This window comes from Rhinopithecus bieti, unplaced genomic scaffold (assembly GCF_001698545.2).
Source record: "Rhinopithecus bieti isolate Rb0 unplaced genomic scaffold, ASM169854v2 scaffold_31446, whole genome shotgun sequence".
In the NCBI taxonomy this organism is placed as follows: Eukaryota; Metazoa; Chordata; class Mammalia; order Primates; family Cercopithecidae; genus Rhinopithecus; species Rhinopithecus bieti.
In genome coordinates this window covers 648,902-671,018 of record NW_016813612.1, presented here as the reverse complement: position 1 = coordinate 671,018, position 22,117 = coordinate 648,902, and the positions used below count along the sequence as shown (strand labels likewise).

Here is a 22,117-nt window from a genome sequence, read left to right as displayed (position 1 = left end):
GTGACATTGTTTTTAATTTCACAGCCTGTGAGGTAGATTTTATAAACATTATTTTTAAGTGGGAAGCAGGTTCAAAGAGAGTACATGACCCTCCCAATATCACACACAAGTAAGTGAGGAGGGTAGAGCTCCCATCTTATCCTCTCTGTGGCTACAGACCTTCATAATACACTTTAGGGGATATGATCTTCTTTCTTCTTACTTGGAAAATTTCATCAAAGTTGTAGTATCTTTCTTCTCTGTTTTTAAAATAGTGTATATTTATGCAATTTGAAAAAATAAAGTTACCCATATTACCACTATTTGAAGATATCAGCAGTTACATTTTGGTACATTATCTTTCAGGGTTTCCTTTTCTATTTATAGCTGTGTTTTAAACACGCCACATTGTTTTCATTATTATATATGTGTAATGTATCTTAACATCTGACAGGACAAGTTTCCCCTCCCTCATATCTCCTCTTTTCCAAAACTTTTCTTAACTAGAAAATATCCCTAATTTTTTTTTCAATGAGAGCTTCTCTTCATCTTCTTCTACCTTGTGGGAAGGGCCCCTTCTGAATATCTAGACATATAAACAAGGGTTCTCTCCATGTAGAAAAGACTTATTTTGAAGTAGCTTGGGTTGGGGAGGCTGTCAATAAATGATAGCAAAATGAATCTAAAATGTGCTTATATCATTTTTTAAGAAATCAAATTTTTAATGCTTATAGAATCAATTTTCTTCTGAATGCCTTCCCTGAGCTGGGAATTAGGGAAGACATTGAGATACCAAGTAATAAGGTAAGGCTGAGAGGGGTTAAAAAAAAAGACTTAGAGGGTTTAGAAAATATGCTATTGTCTCTATAGCTGCAGAAAAATGAGCCTCACTTTTTTTTAAATTAGAACTTAGTTACAGAAGAGAGGTTTACTCCGAAGCATATCACCCACCAGTTGCCACCTAAGAAGTTCTCAAATAAATGTTCTTTCCTCCCTTGAACTGCAAACCCAGCAGATAAACCTGTAGCTGTGAAACAAAGGACACTCTGCTTTTGCCACCTGCCCACCTGTAGCTCCTAAAAATGATGTTGTCACATTTTCATTCCTCAAGAGCTGGACTGTTCTGTGGCTAAGCAATTCTCCAGAAGCCCAAGAGCTCTGGAAGTGAGAAGTGTAAGGCCAAATTTGTATATTTTTCTGGGCCAGGGCCCTGAGCTAGAATAGGTAGGGGCCCTGGGTTCCCCTAGGATTTTGACCTCTCAGTGAATCTGATACAAGATGAGACTCTTTGGGAAGCCCCACCCTGAGGGCATGAGGGTACTGCCTAGCCTTTCCTTTTCAGCTTGGACGTTGGCCACCCAGAGGGTTGCCTCTCCACCAGCCTTCCTCTAGGGTTGGTACAGAATCTCTGCCTAACCCCTCAGGGCATGAGACTGATACAAAAAGATGGGCATAGCATCCAGTGGCTGATCCCACCAAAGGCACACAGCATGTGCTGGCAGTCCAGCTGGGACTTGGACTTATCGCCCATCCCAGTTCAGCCCTTCTTCCTCAGAGTCTTCCAGCATATTGCCTTTGTTGAAGCTAGTGCACTGCCGTGGAGGTGCTCATGTCAGCTGATGGAGCATTGGCCCATGGTGGAAACTAACAAAACTGTAATAGACTGACATGTGGTCAGAGGTCTCTGTGGACACCTGTGTGGTATTCAGTGCTGAGGAGAACACAGAAGGCCACACTGTGTGGTGCCTGGAGTGATGGAACTGAAGGAAGAAGACAAAGTCTGCATAAACAACAACAGTACAGGGCTGGAAGGACTGCTAAAGAAATTCATGTCTATTGAGTCAGTTGTGAAAATAAGAATTCATCCACTCACTGATTAAAAACGCTCCTGTGATGCCAAGAAAGGTAAGAGCTTAAGAGGTGCTCACATCTTAGGTATACAAAAAAACCAATGTGCTGTAATCATGTTCTGTTTGTAGAGATCGTCTTAGGAGGCCTGGTGTAATAGGACAAACAACAAGTTGTGTCTGCAGAATGCATGGGACCAGCCATGGGCCCTTCTCTTGATGGATGCTTAACTTAGCAGCACAGGCAGATCCCTAAATAATTAATTAAAATACTGCTGTGAGGTATCATGATAAAGATTTATGCTTAGAGAAGAGGTGAGAAAGTTGGATGAGGCTTTATTAAGAATAATGGGGGAAATAAGTAGAAAGTATGTATGTTCAGAGGCTGGGCACAGTGGCTCATGCCTGTAATCCCTAGTACTCAGGAGGCTGAAGCAGGTGACACTTGAACCCAAGAGGCGGAGATTACTGTGAGCCGAGATCGCACCACTGTACTCCAGCCTGAGCAACAGACTCTGTCTCCCAAAAAAGGAAAAAAAAAATGTATGTTTTGAATTTTGTTTGGTCGTACTGTGGAATGTTTCCAACATTCTCAGAAGTTTTTGGCATGCTATAAAGACACCCATCTACAAATCATATAGATTTGACAACGCTCATGGACCCACCAGCATAGATTTTAAGAAGACAAAACATTTTCCAGTATGGTTCCAGCTCTATTGTGACTCTCTAACTCCATTTTCTTTTCCCTCTTAAATTGGATATATTGTTCCCATGCATGTTATTTCATTTTACAACTTATGTATGACTAACAAGATGTACACTATTGCTCTGTGTGGCGTTTTCAGTTTACATTAATGGCATCATGCATACATAAAGTTCTGAAGTTTATATTTCTACATTAAACATGTTGAGAAGCATAGATTTGGTTTTTTATTTAATACCATTGTACATATAATCTCTTGTTAAATGAATTAATCACAGTTTATTTCATCATTGTCTTATTGAAGGACTCCTTACCTTGTTCACACCACACCAGCCACACTGACTTTGTTTACTCAAACATGCAAATGGTGCTCATGTCTCAGGGCCTTCGCACTTCCTGTTCCTTCCACCTGGAATGCTCTTGCCCCAGATTCTACATGGCTCACTCTCTCTCCTTGCCTCTGTACAAAAGACACCTTCCCTAACCACCCTGCAAACATAGCTCCCCTTCCCCCACTCAGTCACTTTCTCCTCCTCTTATTCTGCTGCATTTCTTCTCATGGCACTTGCCACACCAACATAGAATAGATCTAGTTATCTGTCAGCCAATCTGCCTGTTGTTCTAGCATGTGAACATCATGAGACTGGGAGCCTTGCCCATCTTGTCCACTCCTGTACACTCAGTGTTTACATCAGCATCTGGCACATGCTGGGTGCTCAGTATATATCAGATGAGTAAGTGAATGAGTGAACAATGACTGAATGAATGAACCAAGGTTGCTTACATTTTCTTCAGTTATAAGCAAATCTTCAGTGAACACCCTTGGGACACATGTGAGTGCCTCTCTGAGGAGATTCCCAGAATGGAATTGCCGGGGATGGCCCTCCTGCAAGCACTTTGTCAGTTGTAAATCTCCATACAGAAGAAACAGACTATTTGGGGGAATGAGGAAGTTAGTCTCTTTAATCTGTGAAGATGCTTATTTCTGATGGGAGGCAGCATGCAGCCATTCCTCCTGCTGTTTGTTCAGTGTGCAACAGAGCTTCTCACCTCTCTGCCTACCCAGACCGTACCTCTGTTAAACCCCAGCTCTCCTCATCTGTTCCCTTAGACACTCTCAGAGTGGGACACCTGACACTCCCCATCTACACAAACTTCCTCTAAAGCACTCTTGACCGTGACGAGGATAGTGATTGGTTTTATTGTGTCAGAGATGAGTATTTTACTTGGATTCTTCTCTCAACTACTCACAAAACCCCATAGTGCCATTATTATCCCTGTATTACAGGTGAGAAAATGGTGGCAGAGAAAGGTTAATTTGCCCAAAGTCACACAGTTAAGAGGTGGCAGAGCAGGGACCGGAACCCAGGCTCAGAACCTGTGCTAATAATGGTACTACTGATAACGTGGACTTCAGACTGCACAGTGTTCAGTGCTAGACTTTGCAACATGCTTTATGTTCTATCTGTCATTTAATCTCCACAGCCAAGTTGTAGGAGTAGGAGCTTTTGTTGTTTCCCTTCTGATGAAGTTCAAGGCACCAAGAGGTAGAATAACTGCCTGACGCGGCACTTCCAGAAAGAGAGAGCTTCAGAATGTGAATTCTTTTCTCCCTGGCCCCAGAGCATTGTCTTTATCCATAGTGCTGTACTTTTCCAGTGTAATTCCAAGGCACTTGCCCAACCTGTCCTGGAACACATCACTCACTCATTCCTTCCTTCAGGGGAAGCTTCAATAGAAAGATGGCCACACCCCAGCCTCTTGCCTCTGGTCTTTAGGGCACTCTCTTATCCTGACAACTATATGAGCTCTTGCAGGACAGATCTGGTCATACATCTATGTCATAAATTAATTTACATCATCTGAGCAGCAGTCTGTTATCCTCAGTCTTGCTTTGTGTCCCATCAATAAAACGCTTCATTACAATTATTCTCCCTAAGGAAATGGAGCAAAGTAGAAGGACAGGTCACCATAGAATCTCCAAGAACATATGTGTTCAGAAAACAACACTTCTGCCAACAAATAATGCTGTTGCCCGCATTAAGACACATGTCCCCTCCTGAGAATCACTCATTTGCAGCATTTGGTACAGGACAAATGCACAGAGGCCATGCAGGAAAAGTGTGTTCACTCACATTCAGACTCTGCTGGCTCCCCCAGTGAGTACCAAGGTCTGGTCTTTCTCTGGGAGCTCTCCGTTGAGCTATCTAATTCTTCCTCTAGCCCTGTAAGGCACAACCTATCCCATTTTGCAGATGAGAAAACTGTAGCTCAAAGGACTTAAAGTAATGAATTCTAACTGTGTTGTCATTGGTAAATTTTGAAGGTTTGCTGTTGATTATTTCCAAAAGATCATATTAAAATTTTCAATTTTAGAGGAATTACACCATACTGAAAGATAAAATCAAGAAATGTTTAAATTTTAATAACCTAGTTCTTAAAAACTATTTTATACCAGCTTTCTCTTTCTCTGAGAATCTTAAGATACTTAACATTTCCCCTTAGTTAATAGAAGTTATAAATTTCCATGCCTTTTTTCCAACATTAAGGTTTTTTATTAGCAGATAATACTTTTACATATTTATGGAGTACATAGTGATGTTTTGATACATATCACGTGTAGTGATCAGATCTGGGTAATTAGCATAGCTGTCATCTCAAACATCTATCACTTCCTTGTGTCAGGAACATTCAATACTCTCCATCTAGCTATTTGACACTATATTATATATTATTGTTTACTATAGTCATCCTACTGTGGTATAGAACACTAGAACTTATTCCTTCTATCCAGCTGTCATTTTGTATCTTTTAATAAGTCTCTTCCTATCATCTTCTTCCCCCTACCCTTCCCAGCCTCTTGTATCCTCTGCTCTACTTTTTACTCCTATGAGATCAATTTATTTAGTTTCCGCATATGAGTGAGAACATGCTGTGTTTAACTTTCTCTTCCTAGCTTATTTCACTTAATGTAATGTCCTCCAGTTCTATCCATGTTGCCATGAATGACAGAAATTCATTCTTTTTCATGGCTGACTGGTATTTCATGGTGTATATATACCATATTTTTTGTATTGCATCTGTATTTTAAAATTATTCTTTTTGGGGGTTAAACCTTATTAAGGTATAATTTACAAAGAGTATGTTGCATCCATTTTATGTGTACAGTTCAACAGGTTTTGACAAATATATACAATCATATAACCACTACCACAATCAAGATATAGAACATTTCCAACTTCTTGAGAAGTTTCATTGTGCCCCTTTGCTGTCAGTCCCACTGCTGGCTCCATGTAAACAATGATCTGCTTTTTGTCAATGTAGATTAATTTTGCTTCTGTTAATATTTCATGTAAGTGGAATAATACAATTGCAATTTTAATTTAAATATTCTATTTAGCATAACGTTTTTGAGGTTCATTCATGTCATTTATATCAGCAGTTCCTTTTTTTCCTTTTTGAGACAGGGTCTCTTTTTTTTTTTTTTTTTTTTTTTTTGAGACGGAGTCTCGCTCTGTTGCCCGGGCTGGAGTGCAGTGGCCGGATCTTAGCTCACTGCAAGCTCCGCTTCCCGGGTTTACGCCATTCTCCTGCCTCAGCCTCCTGAGTAGCTGGGACTACAGGCGCCCACCACCTCACCCGGCTAGTTTTTTGTATTTTTTAGTAGAGACGGGGTTTCACCGTGTTAGCCAGGATGGTCTCGATCTCCTGACCTCATGATCCGCCCGTCTCGGCCTCCCAAAGTGCTGGGATTACAGGCTTGAGCCACCGCGCCCGGCCTAGGGTCTCCTTTTATTGCCCAGGCTGTTGTGCAGTGGCACAATCATAGCTCACTGCCACTTCGAACTCCTGGTCTCAAGCAATCCTCCTGCTTCAGCCTCCCAAGTAGCTGGGACTACAGATACACGCCACCACACCCAGTTAATTTTTGTAGTTTTAGTAGATATGAGGTTTTGTCATGTTGCCCAGACTGGTCTTGAACTCCTGGATTCAAGCAATCCACCCACCTCAGCCTCCCAAAGTGCTGCGTTTACAGACGTGAGCCACCAAACCCTGCCAGCAGTTCCTTTTTATTGTTGAATAATAGTCCATTTGTGCATACAGTTTAATTTGTTTATCAATTCACCTGCTGATGGACATTTGATCAGTTTCCAGTGTTTTGGCTGTTATGAACAAAATTGCTATAAGTTTTCTTGTGCCATCTTTTATTTTCTTAAAAGAAATATTTCATAGGGACTTGCAAACAGAAGCCATGTCTGTGTCTTGGACAGTGGTGAGACAAGATAGTGGATCTCTATGCCTCATGTACAAGTCTTTGTGTAGACATGTCGTTTCTGTTGAGTTCCATACTTGACAATGGAATTACTGTATTGTATAGTAACCAGTATATATTTAACTTTGTAAGGATTCACCAAACTGTTTTTACTAGCAACATATGAGAGACCCAGTTGCTCCACATCATTACCAGCACTATGTATTGTCAGTCTTTTTAATATTAGCCATTCTTGTATATACCACATCTTTTATCCCTTCATCTGTTGTTGAACACTTAGGTTAATTCCATATCTTGGCTGCTGTGAATATTGCTGCAATAAACATGGGGGTGCAGATGTCTTTTCGGTATAATGATTTCCTTTCATTTGGATAAATTCCCAGTAGTGGGACTGCTGAATCACATGGTAGTTCTATTTGTAGTTTGGTGAGGGACCTCCACACTGTTCTCCATAGTGGTTCTACTAATTACATCCCCACCAATAGTGTGTGAGAGTTCCCTTTTGTCTGCATCCTCATCAGCATTTGTTATTTTTTTGTTCTTTTGAAAATAGCCATGCTACTTGGGGTGAGATGATACCTCATTGTGGTTTTGATTTGCATTTCTCTAATGATTAGTAATTTGAGCATTTTTTCACGTATTCATTGGCCAATTTGTGTATGTCTTTTTAAAAATTTTTATGGGTATATAATAGGTGTATATATTTATGGAGTAATGAGATATTTTGACACAGGCATGTAATGTATAATAATCACGTCATGAAAAATGGAGATCCATCCCCTTAAGCATTTATCCTCAAAATTAGACTGTCTTACAATCTAATTTTATGATTTCAATTATCTTAAGATATACAATTAAATTATTATTGACTATAGTCACCCTGTTGTGCTATCAAATACTGGGTCTTATCCATTCTAACGATTTTTTTGTACCCATTAACCATCTTCATCTCCCTCTCCACCTCCCACTAACCTTCCTTCCTAGCCTCTAGTAACCATCCTTCTACACTCTATCTCCATGAGTTCAACTGTTTTGATTTTTACATCCCACAAATAAGTGAGAACATGCAATGTTTGTCTTTCTGTGCCTGACTTATTCACAGTGGAGTACTACTGTTCGGCCATAAGAAAGGATGAGATCCAGTCATTTGTATGTCTTCTTTTAAATGTCTTTTCAGATCATTTTCCCATTTTTTAATTGGATTGTTTGGTTTTTTGCTGTTGCTTCAGTTCCTTGTATATTCTGAATATTAGCTCATTGTCTGATTAATAGTCTGCCAATATTTTCTCCCGTTCTGTAGGTTGTCTTTTTCTCTGTCAGTTGTTTCCTTTGTTGTGAAGAAGCTGTTAATTTAATTGCATTTGTTTATTTTTGCTTTTGTTGACTGTGCTTTTGAGGCCTTATTTATAAAATCCTTTTTCAGACCAATGTCCAGAAGCATTTCCCTTATGTTTTCTTCTAACAGTTTTATTACTTTAGGTCTCACGTTTAGTTCTTTGATCCATTTTGAGATGATTTTTGTGTAGGGTGAGAGATAGGAGTCTAGTTTCATACTTTTGTATATAGATATCCAGTTTTCTTGGCCCCATTTGTGGAAAAGACTGTCTTTTCTCCAGTGAGTGTTCTTGGCACCTTAATCAAAAATCAGTTAGCTGTAGATATGTGGATTAAATTGGAGGTTTTCTACTCTGCTCCACTGGTTTATGTGTCTGTTTTTATGCCAGTACCATGCTGTTTTGGTTACAACAGCTTTGTAGTATATTTTGAAGTCTGATAATATAATGCCTCTAGTTTTGTTCTTTTTGATCAGGATTGCTTTGGCTATTCGGGATCATTTGTGGCTCCATACAAATCTTAGGAATTTCTTTCTATTTCAGTGAAGAATTTCACTGGTATTTTGATAGGGATTGCAGTGAACCCGTAGATTGCTTTGGGTAGTATCTGTTGATTTTCTTGTTGTTGTTGTTGTTGTTGTTGTTGTTGTTGGGAGAAGTCTCACTCTTGTCCCCCAGGCTTGAGTGCAATGACTCGATCTCTGCTCATTGCAACCTTCACCTGCCAGGTTCAAATGATTCTTCTGCTTCTGCCTCCCAAGTAGCTGGGATTAAGGTGCCTGCCACCATGCCCAGCTAATTTTTGTATTTTTTAGTAGAGACGGGGTTTTACCATGTTGGTCAGGCTGGTCTCGAACTCCTGACCTCAAGTGATCCACCTGTCTCGGCCTCCCAGAGTACTGGGATTACAGGCATGAGCCACCGCACCTGGCCTGCAGTTGATTTTTTAAAAGCTTTGATATTTTAAGAGACTATCCTGCTTAAGTTTGTGAAACTATACAGAGCTAAGAATCTTTGTGTAATCATCCTCAGGGATCTCAGGGATAACTTGGAATGTTTTTTGTTGTTGTTGTTCTGTTTTGTTTTTTGTTTTGAGATAGGGCCTGGCTTCATTGCCCAGGCTGGAGAGCAGTGGTGCAATCTTGGTACCTTGCAACCTCTGCATCCTGGGCTCAATCTATCCCCCTACCTCAGCCTCTGGAGTAGCTGGGACTATAGGCATGTACCACTGTGCCTAATTTTTGTATTTTTTGTAGAGATGGGGTTTTGCCATGGTGCCCAGTCTGGTCTCGAACTCCTGGGCTCAAGCAATTTGACTGACTTGGCCTCCAAACTGCTGGGATTATAGGCGTAAGCTACTGAGTCTGGCCAACTTGGAATCTTTTAAAAAATAAGTCAGGGAAATCAAGCATGGACAACTCTGGACAGTTCCAAGTTGGAAAGCTTTTCCCTATAAATCTCATCACCAGGAGAGCATCTCCCTTTCTTCCTAAGCCACCACTCGTACACTCCTACTGAAGCTTAGCAGAAGCAGTTTGATTATGAGAGAAAATGCCTGGGACAGAAAGCAGGTAGATTCTGGTTTCTCACACATTTGTGGGAATGATACAGAACCCAGGACCTGTGAGACACAGGCAGTCCAACCATGCCCAAGATGCCTTTTACCTGACTTTCCATTCCATCTCCTGACTTACCTAGCACTCTTTGAACAGATTAGTCTGGCAGCACTGTTGGTTAAGGCCCTGTTCTCTTTTGTCACTTCTATACGTCTAACACAGTGCCTGGCACATAGTGGGCTCTCAATACATAGTGAAAGGATGAAAGAATGAGTGAGTGAACAAATGAATGAGTCCATGCACTGACACAGGATTCCACCCTCTCTTCTATTTCAGCAGCATGCCGACACAAAGATTCTTCTCATCTAGCCTTGCCTGCAGTTGTGCATGTTTAATCGGAAAGCAGACACCTGAGCATGGGCCAGGGAGTTGCACACTTAGCCAGTCCACCCGGGGTGCTGGGGTCCTCACAGCCCGTTCCCCACACCTCTACCCATGAGCCACATGCATCCTGTGAGTTTCCTCTGAGCCATAAGTTTTTAAATAAATGCAATAAAATCAGTAATATCAAATGAAGATAATCATGACTGAGCCTTTCCTGGAAGCCCCAAGGAAGAGCTTCCAGAAAAGCTCTCTACATTAACTCTAAGTCAAATCATAATTGAAAACGCATTACTACTTTTTCCTGGCAGAAAGTAAATTTATTTTTTAAATTTTATTTTTAATTGACAAACAATAATTGTATATATTTATGGGGTACAATGTGATATTTTGATATATATACATTATGGAATAATTAAATCAAGCTAGTTAACATATCTATCTCACACATCTTATCATTTTTGTATGTGACATAAAGCATATTACTTTTTAAGGAAAAGTTTTCTGCTCTCCAAATCGGCCTGTGGTTTTACAGATCATTCCCCACCATTTACTGTTGTCTTCCACCTCCCTGCAGCTCCAGGCTGGTGCCCTAATTCCACTCTGAGACTTAAGTAAGCTGAGGTATTCTATTTTAAGTTCATTAAAATACTTCGGAATGCTGTAGAGTTTTGGTATAAGCAGTGAATGGAGAACTCATCCAATGATGCACTTAAAGTCTTCTCGGGCTGTCTGGAACTTAGAACATGATATTAGGACTCTTGGTTGCAAATAATAAAAACTCAACTCAAAAAGGCTTGAACAAACAAGAGAAAATATTGGCGTATATAATAGTAAAGTCCAGGGATTGACTTTAAGCTTGAGTAGATACAGGTGTTCTAAGTATATCAACAAAATCCTGTCCCTCCCGACTGTCAGATCTGCTTTTGAACCTCTAGGCTTTCATTCTGTCATGGAGCCAGCCCTGCAGAAAGGGGGCATCTGTTACCAAGGTCTCCAGTAGAAGCTCCCAGCTCAACCCCAATGGCAAGTGTGAGTCATGAGACCATCAACACTAGTGCCAGGAGTGGTACCCAGCCTTCCAGAACCACATAGACTAAGTTGGAGAGGGAGGGAGGAGTGTCCCAAAAGGAAAAGAAATGTCCCTTTTAGAAGAATGAGGGGCACAATAACAACTGTCCTCCACTGATACCATGTGGACCCTTCCAGCTGCAGAGCTGAGCCTTTCTGGTGACCATCTGCTCAGAGAGCAGGGCAGTGTGTGGAAGAAGGAGGCTGGAGAAGATTTCTCTTCTGCAGTTGCATTTCTTTTGTGCTTTTAAAGATATCAAATAAATCATAGGCCCAGAGGGTGTGATTTCCAGAAGCAAGGCTTTCTGTATTTCCTTTCTTTTCTGTTACATTATTCTAAATTCTGAAAATAGCTTTATCAGTGTTTTTTTTTTTTTAATAAAAATGACAGATGCTTCTTGTAATAAATTAAAATTCTATAGTAAAATAAATTGGAGAGAGAGAGTCTCTATTCATGCTGGGTGCCTGTGAATAGCACTTGTGCATGATTGCAAGCTCCCAGTTTTTAATCCCTGCTCAAGAGTTTGCTCCTTTGGGCAAGGAACTCACTCTTTCTGCATGTTGATTTATGCCTCTATGAAAGAGAGGACTCATCATTTTAGAGCTATTAGAAGAAATTATCAAGCCCTGTTCTGATGCCAGGCACCTTATTGTTTATGTTATATAATTTAATCTTCAAAACAGCGTGATAAGGTGGTTACTGTCATCATCCCCATCTTATAGATGAAGAAACTGAGGCTTAGAGGGATTAAGTCATGTGTTCAAGACCACACTTTGTAGTAAATGCCAGGACCTGGGCCACTTCACCAGCACCCGCACCCATGTGCCTACCACTGCACTGTACTCTGCAAGAATTAAATAAGGTGATGCAAGGAAAACTTTTGGCAGACAGAGCAAGCACTCAAAAAATTGTGCTCATTTTTTCATAATAGTGACACTGATTATATGATGAAGTTTTATGTGAAAGAAATTATACATTTGGTATATTGTGTTAGATAAGTGCTTTTTCTCCCTCAATGAGGAAGACAAACCTCTCAATTTCAATTTCAGTTTTTCAACCATACCAGAGGGGAGAAGATAATGTTTGCCTTCTGCCCTTTCATTCTCCTTCCTGAGCTGCATTTGGGGACCAGAAGTGGGCTTTGCCATGGACCAGTTGGTGACTCTTTCAGGGGTTTCTCTTTAATATGAGGCCACTTTGAGAGGGACTTTAGAATCTCACACCATGGGTGGGAAGTGTAAATTGGTGCAAGTTTTCTGAAAAAGTTGCATCTTTGAACCTGGCTGCTTTACTTCTAGGATCCACAACTATGGATATGTGAAATTGTTTAGCTGGCAGCATATCCATCACAGAACCGTTTTTAATGCAGAAGAAATGGGAAGGATTCAAGGTTCAAAGATTGGAGATCAGTTATATAAAGCTTGCTGTGTCCATACTATGGTGAACTCTGAGGTGACTGAAGATGTCATGGGAGAAGACTCCAACAACATTACAGTCAATCAGGAATACTAAGTGGAAAAAACAAGTTATAAAACAATGTCTGTCCATCACGTACTGGATTTTATCAAGTGACTACTAGGTGCACTTTAGTGGTCTAGGCACATGGGATACAGGAGTGGGAAAAAAAATGTCTTCCTTGAGCCTATGTCCTTGAGCTTATAGATAACAAACAAATTAATACTTGTCAATATGTTGATATAGTGATTATTGTTATAATTACTTAATCATAGACAATTACATATCGCTAAATAGGTACAAAGAAGTATTCTATAAAAATATAAGGAATAAAATCAGAGTAAGAGGACAGACATGTTGGCGTGGTAGTGGCATTTTTGCAAAGATCGTCAGGGAAGGCCTCCCAAGAGAAGTGATATTTGCACAGAGGCCTGAATGAAGTGTTGGACTGAGCCTGAGACTATCTGTGGGGAACTGTATTATAGGCAGAGGGAACAGCAAGATCAAAGCCAGTGTGAGCATGTTTGTTAAAAGATAGTGTGAACATTGTATGTACTGAAAGACACATGTGCTCAGGAAAACCCATTTGTGGCTTTTTTTCTTCACTGAAGTCACTAACCGTTTAAAAGGGGCACCTCCCCACTGCCGCCATCACTGTTTCCTGGACACTCCAGGTGGCTGCCCTGCTGCTGCCCCACAGCCCCTGTCTGCTAAACTTTGTGGGAAGAGGGAGCACGTCCTCTCTGTGAAAAAATTTGGTCTCTCAGAGCTGCTCTGGCCCTGGAGCCCCTTCAGCACCAACCAGCTTTAGACTGACCTCTTGGTCCCTGCCTTCTCTGTGTGCCTGCATGAATACACACACACACACATGCACATACACATGCATGCACACACATACACATGAGCACATGCACATTCGCATGCATGTATGCACACACACACCCCCCACCATGAGTCCCAGGGCCCCTCCCAATCTCTATGTAGGCTGATTATAAACCACCTTGCATGGAAGTCTGAAAGAACACTCATCTAATGTCAGGTTCCAGTAGTAGAACTTGGGGTAGTTTTCTGAATCTTCTTTTGCTTGTTTTATTTCAGTTTTATAATAATACATGTACTTGGTTAAAATAAATTCAGCCAGTAAAAGATATTAAAAGGATTGCATATCCCCAACTCCTTGCCAAGTCCCAGTCCCCCAGGGAATCACATTTAAACATTTCTGGGGGCTACCACAATAATCCTAAATAATATGTTTATCTTGCCATTCATTGATTCGTCAACTTTCGACTTTTATGAATAGTTCACTTTTTCCTATCTCCTTACCTTCCCCTTGGAAGTTTTATTAAAACTTTTATTATATGCTGGTGACCTTTATGACTTTAGCATATCGAAACCATTATCGTTGGTATGTATACCTTACACAGTCTGTCTTGACTGCATTCTGTAAGATTTTGACTCCATTCTGCAAGATGGGGAAATTAGCATCTCTGAACTACCCTCATTCCTCTTTCTCTTTACAGCCAGGCTTCTATCAGGCTGTCAATGATTTTTAATTTTTCTTTCAATAACAAATGCAAATGTCTTGACAGTGTGATCCTTTTATGCTTTGTCTATCAATAGGGTGAAAACTAAGTAGTTTCTAAATTATATAAATATTATCTTCTAGAGACCAAAGTCATGACTTGAAATTCATGGAGAGAAAAAAAAAACTTATTCTTGGCTGTAACACGTGGGCTCCTTGAAGAAAAATGGGTCATCATCTTTCTTCTTCCACTCAATTAGTTTACAAAATCATACAACTTTTCATTTGTTTCATAGTTAGACCATATTTTCTTGAGCTCTTTTTGGTTTTGATTTTGATTTTCCCAAAGCTTCTAATGGCCTTTCCTTATTCTTGTTGACAAAAGAAAGATGTGGCTCCTTCTTCACCATTTCTCTTCATCCATGTAGATTCTTAATTATATACTTATTGAATGCCCCATTTTGGCTGCCTACCTTCCAGATCTGCTGCACAATCCTGGGACTTCTCTCCATTGTACTCCTGGGACAGTTTCCTTCTTTTTAGAGTCCCAAGATCCTCTTTTGTGGATGGCTTTTGGTTCTCCTGGAATACACCTTGAGAATTTTCTTTTCCAGAAAGCAATCTTGCATGTCTGAAAATGTCTTTATTTTGCCCTCTTGTGATGATGGATTGGCTGAACATAGAAGTCTAAGTTCATGCCATTTATTCTTAGAAAATCTATGCTCTACTGTCTTCTAGCATTCATTGTTATTGACTACAAATTTTAGCATCATTATTTTTATCCTTTTGCAAAATATTATTTTTTTCTGTGTGAAGCCCCTAAGTTCTCCTTATCTTTGAGGATCTGAATTTTCATGAAGATGTAGCAAGGTAGGTTTGTCTGCTTTATTTTGTTTTAAAGTTCCATTTATTGTTTGGGCAATTGGTAGGCCCTCTTAACCTAAAGACTTTTCCCTTTCTTAGCTTGGGGAAATTTTCTTCTATGATGTCTTTGGTTTTATCCCCTCTCTTTCATTTTCTCTTTTCTTCCTTTTGGAATTCTGTTAGATGCTGGACCTCCTGAATTGAACCCCCATGTCTGTTTTCTCTTGTATATTCCATATTTTTGCCTTCTTATTGTACAGTCTAGAAAATTTATGTTGGTTTTAACTTTTAGGTCTTCTACTAAATTTTCTATTGATCCTGTTTTCTATTTCCAATAAGTTGTTGCTTATCTTCTACATATATTTCACATCACCCTAGCCTGTTGCATGGATGCAGTATCTTTTCAAACCATTATGAACATTAATTAGAGTTTAAATTACTTTCAATACCTTGAGTTATCTTTTTTTGTCCTTTGTTACTTGTTGTTAGTTTATCTTGGCTCTTTCTTCTTATGCCATTGGATTGTTGCAAATGGCTGGTGATTTTGTCATCTATTCATATTTTGAACAAAGGACTTGGTGAATAAAGGTAACCAACATGGGCCTCCTCTGCCATTGGGTAGATAAGTATTCCCAATAGACCTCTGTTTTGGAAAGAGTTTAGGGCTGAAAGGTGGGAGTGCTTACCAAGAGCTCCAAGTTTGTGAGTTAAGCAGGCAATTGACAGGCTTTGCTTTGGTATACATGGATGACATCTGACGGGCAGGCATGTAGGGGCTCCCCCAGTGCCAAACAAGACAGGCTTCTTCTGTATTAGTCCATTGATGTTGCTAGGAAGGAATACTTGGGGCAGGGTAATTTATAAAGAAAAGAGGTTTGTTTGGCTCATGGTTCTGTAGGCATTACAAGAAGGTGCCAGCATCTGCTTCTGGTAAAAACCTCAGGAACCTTTTACTTATAGCAGAAGGCAAGGGGGCCTGTGTGTCACATGGTGAGAGAGGGAGCAAGAGAGAAGGAGGGTTGTCACAGTCTTTTCAACAACCAGCTCTCGAGTGAACTAATAGAGTGAGAACTCATTACCACAGGGAGGGCAGCAATCCATTCATGAGGGATATGCCTCCAAAGCCCAAACACCTTCCACCAGGCCCACTTCTAGCATTGGGGATCACATGTTAACATGAGATTTGCAACTGGGACAAATATCCAAACTCTATAGCTTCACTGTATGGTGTTAATCTCCATATTGAAGTCTTAAATCTAAAGTAGATTGTTCAACTTCAAAAGAGAACCACTTTATCTTTTGGGCCTAAGACCAATCATCCTCAGACCAATTGCCCATTTGTTACGGAGTAGGGATGGGGGACCAAGAGACCTCATTATTGTCTTCACAACCATTAAATTACCTTTCTGAGTACTGTCATAATCCAAGGCTGCTCTCTGAATCAACCAACTCAAAATTGGGCCTTCCAGTTAGAGTCCAAGCTCTTCCATCTGTTCTGAAGGACACTGTTCTTTCTTACCTTTATGCTATCGTTGTCAAAATCTCTGATTTTGCTCTCACCCCGATTCTTTCCTTGTATAGATTGTTTTTTTATCTTTGGATATCTTCTCACATTTCACTGGGGTCTGGAAAAGAAGAGCAACTAAATGTGGAATTGTTCTTCCATTGAATTGGAAGCCTTTATATTCCTGTTGCTTTTCTGAATTTTCTAAAATGAGTGTGTATTATTACATTTATAATAAGAAAATAAGAAAACAGCTGTTTTCAAAATGGAAAGGTTTTAGAAATTTGTTCTCATCAGGCATAAAAGAGAAGAATCTTTTTTTTTTTTTTTTTTCCCAGATGGAATCTCACTCTGTCACCCATGCGGGAGTGCAGTGGTACTGTGGTGCTGTCTCGGCTCACTGCAACCTCCACCTACTAGGTTCAAGTGATTTTCCTGCCTCAGCCTCCCAAGTAGCTGGGATTACAGGCATGCGCAACCACGCCCAGCTGGTTTTTGTATTTTTAGTAGAGATGGAGCTTTGCCATGTTGGCCAGGCTGGTCTCAAACTCCTGACCTCAAATGATCCACCTGCCTTGGCCTTCCTAAGTGCTGGGATTACAGGCGTGAGCCACAGCACCCAGCCTGGATCTTGCCAATGTTTTATACCAACCATTGTAGCATTAACCAGGAAACTACTTCCTCACAGTGCTTCAATCTGAATGAGGAAGAGGCTAGAGAATTTTGCTATCTTCCTTGTGCTTTTTATTTTTGTAAGATGAATTAGAAATGTTGTTAATACAGTAAGAATATCAAATATAAAGCCTACTATTAAATGCCCTGAAACTTCATGGTTTAAAATGTCAAGTATTTATTGGTTTGCTCTTTGGAGTGACTTAGTGGATGGTTCTCCTGGTCGCACCTAAGGTCACTCATTTGTCTCCAGTCAAACTATTGGCCGATGGCTTCTTTCACCTGTCTGGGAGTTAGCTGGCTACTGGCTGGGGTAAGAGGGATGATTGGGCCAAGTGTTTCTCATCACACAACAGGCAAACTTGGGCTTACTCACGTGATAAAGATTGTGGGATTCCCAAGAGCAGCAAAAGAGGAAACTGCAGGGCTCAGGATTCACACAACATCACTTTCACCATTTTCTATGGTCAGAGAAAGTCACAAGGCCAGCGCAGATTCAAGGGGAATAAACTTCACATCTTGATGGATAGAGCTGTGAAGCATTGTAGCAGTTTTGCAACTCACCATTTAATAATTCTAATTTTCTGTTGTCTAATTCTGTTTTCCTCAGGCTTCTGAGGGCCCAGTCTCTGGAATGGTTCTACAATAATGTGAAGAGCCGCTTCAAGCGCTTTGGCAGTGCCAAGGTTCTGAAGAACCTGTACAGGAAGCACCGGCTGGAGAGTGGTGCGTGCTTCGACATTCTAGGTACTCTCACTTCCTGCCGCTCTGGGAGTCTTTGGTGGGCTGGTGGGTAGAAGGCCTGGCTCAGGGGCCCTGAACACTGGAGCACACTCACCTGGGACAGATAAATTTGCTTAACTATCCGGCACTAGTGAGAAGCAGAAATAGAAGGACGGATGCCAGAGACTCTGCTATGTTTTGACTCTTTTGGTTCCAGCATCCCCACTGGGCTAGAGCTTATAAGTTAGAAGCTGTGAACACCAAGTACTTCTACAAATTGTGATTATTTTAATCTCAGATCAAAAATTAGGTGTTCTTGATCATCATCCCTTAATGATTAAAACGTTGGAAAGTCATTTGCCCTTGGCTACAGAGAGACTACAACTGTCCCTGGAGGGCATGCCCTCCACCTTCCTTTCTTCTTACTCCAAAATTCTGTTCGTATGGCCCAGAAGCTGATGTGGTGGGAGAGTGAGAAAAGGGTCTGCTTCCTCCCAGGAAACTTGAAGGATGAATTTTTTTTTTTACCTGTGCTGTTTTTATACAGTTGAGACAACCAAGTGCATTGGAATGAGAAATTATATTCTTTAGTCCTATTAGATCAGCCAGTAGAAAAGAATGGTAGTCAGAATATGGAGAGCATCCTTTTCAAAAGTCTGTTTCTTTCTATCGAGTGGCAGATTTTTTTTTTTATCACTTGGCTAACACAGGCAAATGCTTTTATCCATGAGAAACAAGGAAGAAAACAAACCTTATTCATCTAATTTGGAGCTTTTTCACCACCATTATTTTACGTCATTTTCTCAATAAAGTCTTTGGTTGTGTCTTACCTAAAAATATGCCAGCCACTTAGACAATGGGGAAAATAGAATGGAGGCACTAAACATAGAGAATCATTAGGGTCTTTTGTTGTCATTATTAGAATCTCTGTCTTTCAAACTGCTCAGGAAAGCTATAGCTAAGAGAGCAGTGCTGAAGGTTTCCACATACTATGTTTATCACCATTTCACCAATTTCTCTAAAAGTTCTGTAGGAATGGAGGCAAAGAAGAAATAAAGCTTAAAAGTCATACTGTTAGCAGTTTTTCAACCCAGAGAGAGATCTCAAGAAGGTTCATGAATAGAATCGGCTCACTCATTTGCATCCCATCCTCCTTTCCTCTCTTGTACATCCTCGGGTATGCTGAATGTGCCCCTTTAAATGTCACCAAATTCAGATCTCGTAGGTGTTCTTTACCACTTAATGCACATTGAGGAATAAAGCAAACATGTGGAAAACCCTGTAGAATAGAGCAGAATTTTTATTTCCTTCCCTTTCTCTCTAAGTCTCCACAAGTGGAGAAGGCAGGCATGAATCCCAAGCAGGCTAGTATTAGCAGGGCTTTGAAATTTACAAGGATCAGTTTCAAAGGAGAATTCTTTGCTAAGAATAAATATCTGCCCTGATTGAAGCAGCTTTAGGTGCTGGGCCCTCTGTGATTCACCACTTTCTTCATCTGAGCCTCAATCACAGCACTTATCACATATCACAGTGCATTCAGGATTACACAGCTGCCTCTCCTGCCAGACTGTGATATGCAGGTGGTAGCTTGTTTATCTGTGTTCCCAAAGCATGGCTCAAGGCCTGGCACATCTTATATCCTCATTATTGTACTAGTTCAACCTTAAAAGCATTTTATGGCGCCAGGCATGGTGGCTTATGCTTGTAATCCCAATACTTTGGGAGGCTGAGTCAGGAGGATCACTTGAGACCAGGAGTTCAAGACCAGCGTGGGCAACATAGCACGATCCTATCTCTACAAAAGAAAAAAAAATTAAATTAAATTAGCCAGATGTGGTGGCATGCACCTGTCCTTTGAGCTACTTAGGAGACTGAGGTGGGAAGATCACTTGAGCCCAGGAGGTTGAGGCTGCAGTGAGCCATGATTGTGCCACTGCACTCCAGCCTGGGTGACAGAGAAAGACCCTGTCCAAAAACAAAGCATTTTATGGATACCAAGCCGCTTCATAGAAATATGACAATCAGTTGCTTTAATACTATTCATATCTCCATTTAAGTGAAGATTTCTTTTGGAGAAACATGAAGACAGGCAGACAGGAGACAATTTATGAGATGGTACTCAAATATATAAAGCCATGGACATAAAACAACGAGATCTATTCTACAAGCTACATAGGAAATTTAGTTACACTTCAAGTAGGGAGAAATCTTCCAGGGCTTAAGTAGCCTCCTGGTTGTGTGAGATGACTTAAGAGTCATTCATTAGCTTTTGCTTGTTACCCAGTACCCTTTGTAGGTTTGTCATCTGCCATCCTCAATTCATGACTACACATTAGAATCGCCGAGGGTACTTTGTAAAAAACCTTCCAATACCCCAAATCGTTGTCCACCCCCCATTAATTACTGCTGAATTTCTGGAGGTGGAATCCAGTATACATATTTTTTAAAGTTGCCTGTATTATTCTAAGGTACAGCCAAGACTGAGAACAAGAGCCTCAGCTAGAACTCAGAGTAATTAGTTCAGCACTGTTCTTCCAACTCTATCTAATGGTACTTATTTTCAGAATTTTAATTGTCAGAACATGATATGCAAAATCTGCATTGCCCAAGGCATGTGCTATGCTCCAGGACTCTTAGTGTAAAACTCCTTTCACCTACAGAACGTCTTCATTATGTGGACCACTGTAGTTTGCCATAAAAACACTTAATTCAGGTCGGGCACAGTGGCTCACACCTGTAATCCAGCACTTTGGGAGCCTGAGGCGGGCAGATCACGAAGTCAGGAGATCGAGACTATCCTGGCCAACATGGTGAAACCCCGTCTCTACTAAAGTACAAAAAAATTAGCCCAGCGTGGTGGCACTTGCCTGTACTAGGAGGCAGAGGTTGTAGTGAGCCAAGATTGCGCTGCTGCACTCCAGCCTGGCAACAGAGCGAGACTCCATCAAATAAATAAATAAATAAATAAATAAATAAATAAATAAATTCATTGAAGATTGCTTCAATCCACACAATCTCACATATCACCCATCACATACACACCTTGTAGTGCCATCAGTTCCTCAGCAGTGCTCCCAAGCTAACCTTACTCCTTCTCTTGCAGCTCACAGCAGGTGGCCAGATTAGCCCTAGAAGAATTCTTATTTGTTTTATCAGACAAATCTAAGATGTATTCATTTATTCAGCAAATATTTACTGAACACCTACTATGTGCCCATCTGGCTTAAGATGTTAGAAGTGAAGAAATGAGCAAGACCCTGCCATTTCAGAGCCAAAACTCTAGTGGAGAAGTCAGATAAGTAAATACATTTATAAATAAAATAATGTCCAAAGGTAATGAGTGCTCACATGGCTTCTCTGATAGACCCAGCATGACTTTTTTTTTAAATTTAATTTTATTTTAAGTTCCGGGATACATCTGCGGGACGTGCAGGTTTGTTACATAAGTAAACATATGCCATGGTGGTTTTCTGCACCTATCAACCGACCACCTAGGTATAAGCCCCACATGTATTAGCTATTTATCCTGATGCTCTCCCTCCCCCTGCCACCTTGACAGGCCCCAGTATGCATTGTTCCCCCTGCTGTGTCCATGTGTTGTCACTGTTCAGCTCCCATTTATAAGTGAGAACAGAGAACACAATATGACATTTTTAACAGTTATCCTAAAAGAAGCACTACATGAAAAAGGTAAAAGTTGCCATTATTAATATACTTAATCTTCAGACAATTGGATAAATAATATATGCTTTTATTTAGTGTTAGATAAATAAATGGGAAAAATAAACCTTGCTGTTATTATCATTCTATATCTAATTTTGACATGATTCTTAAAGAGGTCTATTGCTTCATCCGGGATTTGATGGACAAATGTGGTTTTTTAAAAATGCTGAGCCACATGAAATTAGAGTTTCCGCCAACTCATGAAAAATAGTGGCTTCATGTCTTCTGGCTGCTTGGCCCATGCTTTCCAGAACAATTCAGCCCCTTTCTGCCCTTGAAAGAAAATCACATCATCCTAAATGACACCAATGCTCCCACCTCCAAATTTAAAAGGGAAACAGAAAGAGAAGTGCTTTACTAGAAGATTTAAAGTCATGCAAAACTAGGGCTTGTCCTCTGGTGAGGTCAATCTTCCAAAGACTTTTTCACATCTCCCTTCCCCTTATGTTTCCCATGGCCCTCCCCATCCTCTCAGCAGGCAACCTCAAATCTTCCTTCCTATGGCCTAC

General features: G+C 40.5%; 1 protein-coding gene across 2 annotated transcripts in view; it reads left to right on the top strand.

Annotated features, from left to right (window-relative positions):
• The window catches only part of MYRIP (myosin VIIA and Rab interacting protein), a 411,738-nt gene that overhangs the window by 293,868 nt on the left and 95,753 nt on the right, over positions 1-22,117 (top strand). For both annotated transcript variants that reach the window (XM_017848758.1, XM_017848757.1), the window contains exon 4: positions 17,773-17,909. In XM_017848758.1, the coding sequence (XP_017704247.1) occupies positions 17,773-17,909 (137 nt within the window). The remainder of the gene's footprint in view (positions 1-17,772; positions 17,910-22,117) is intronic.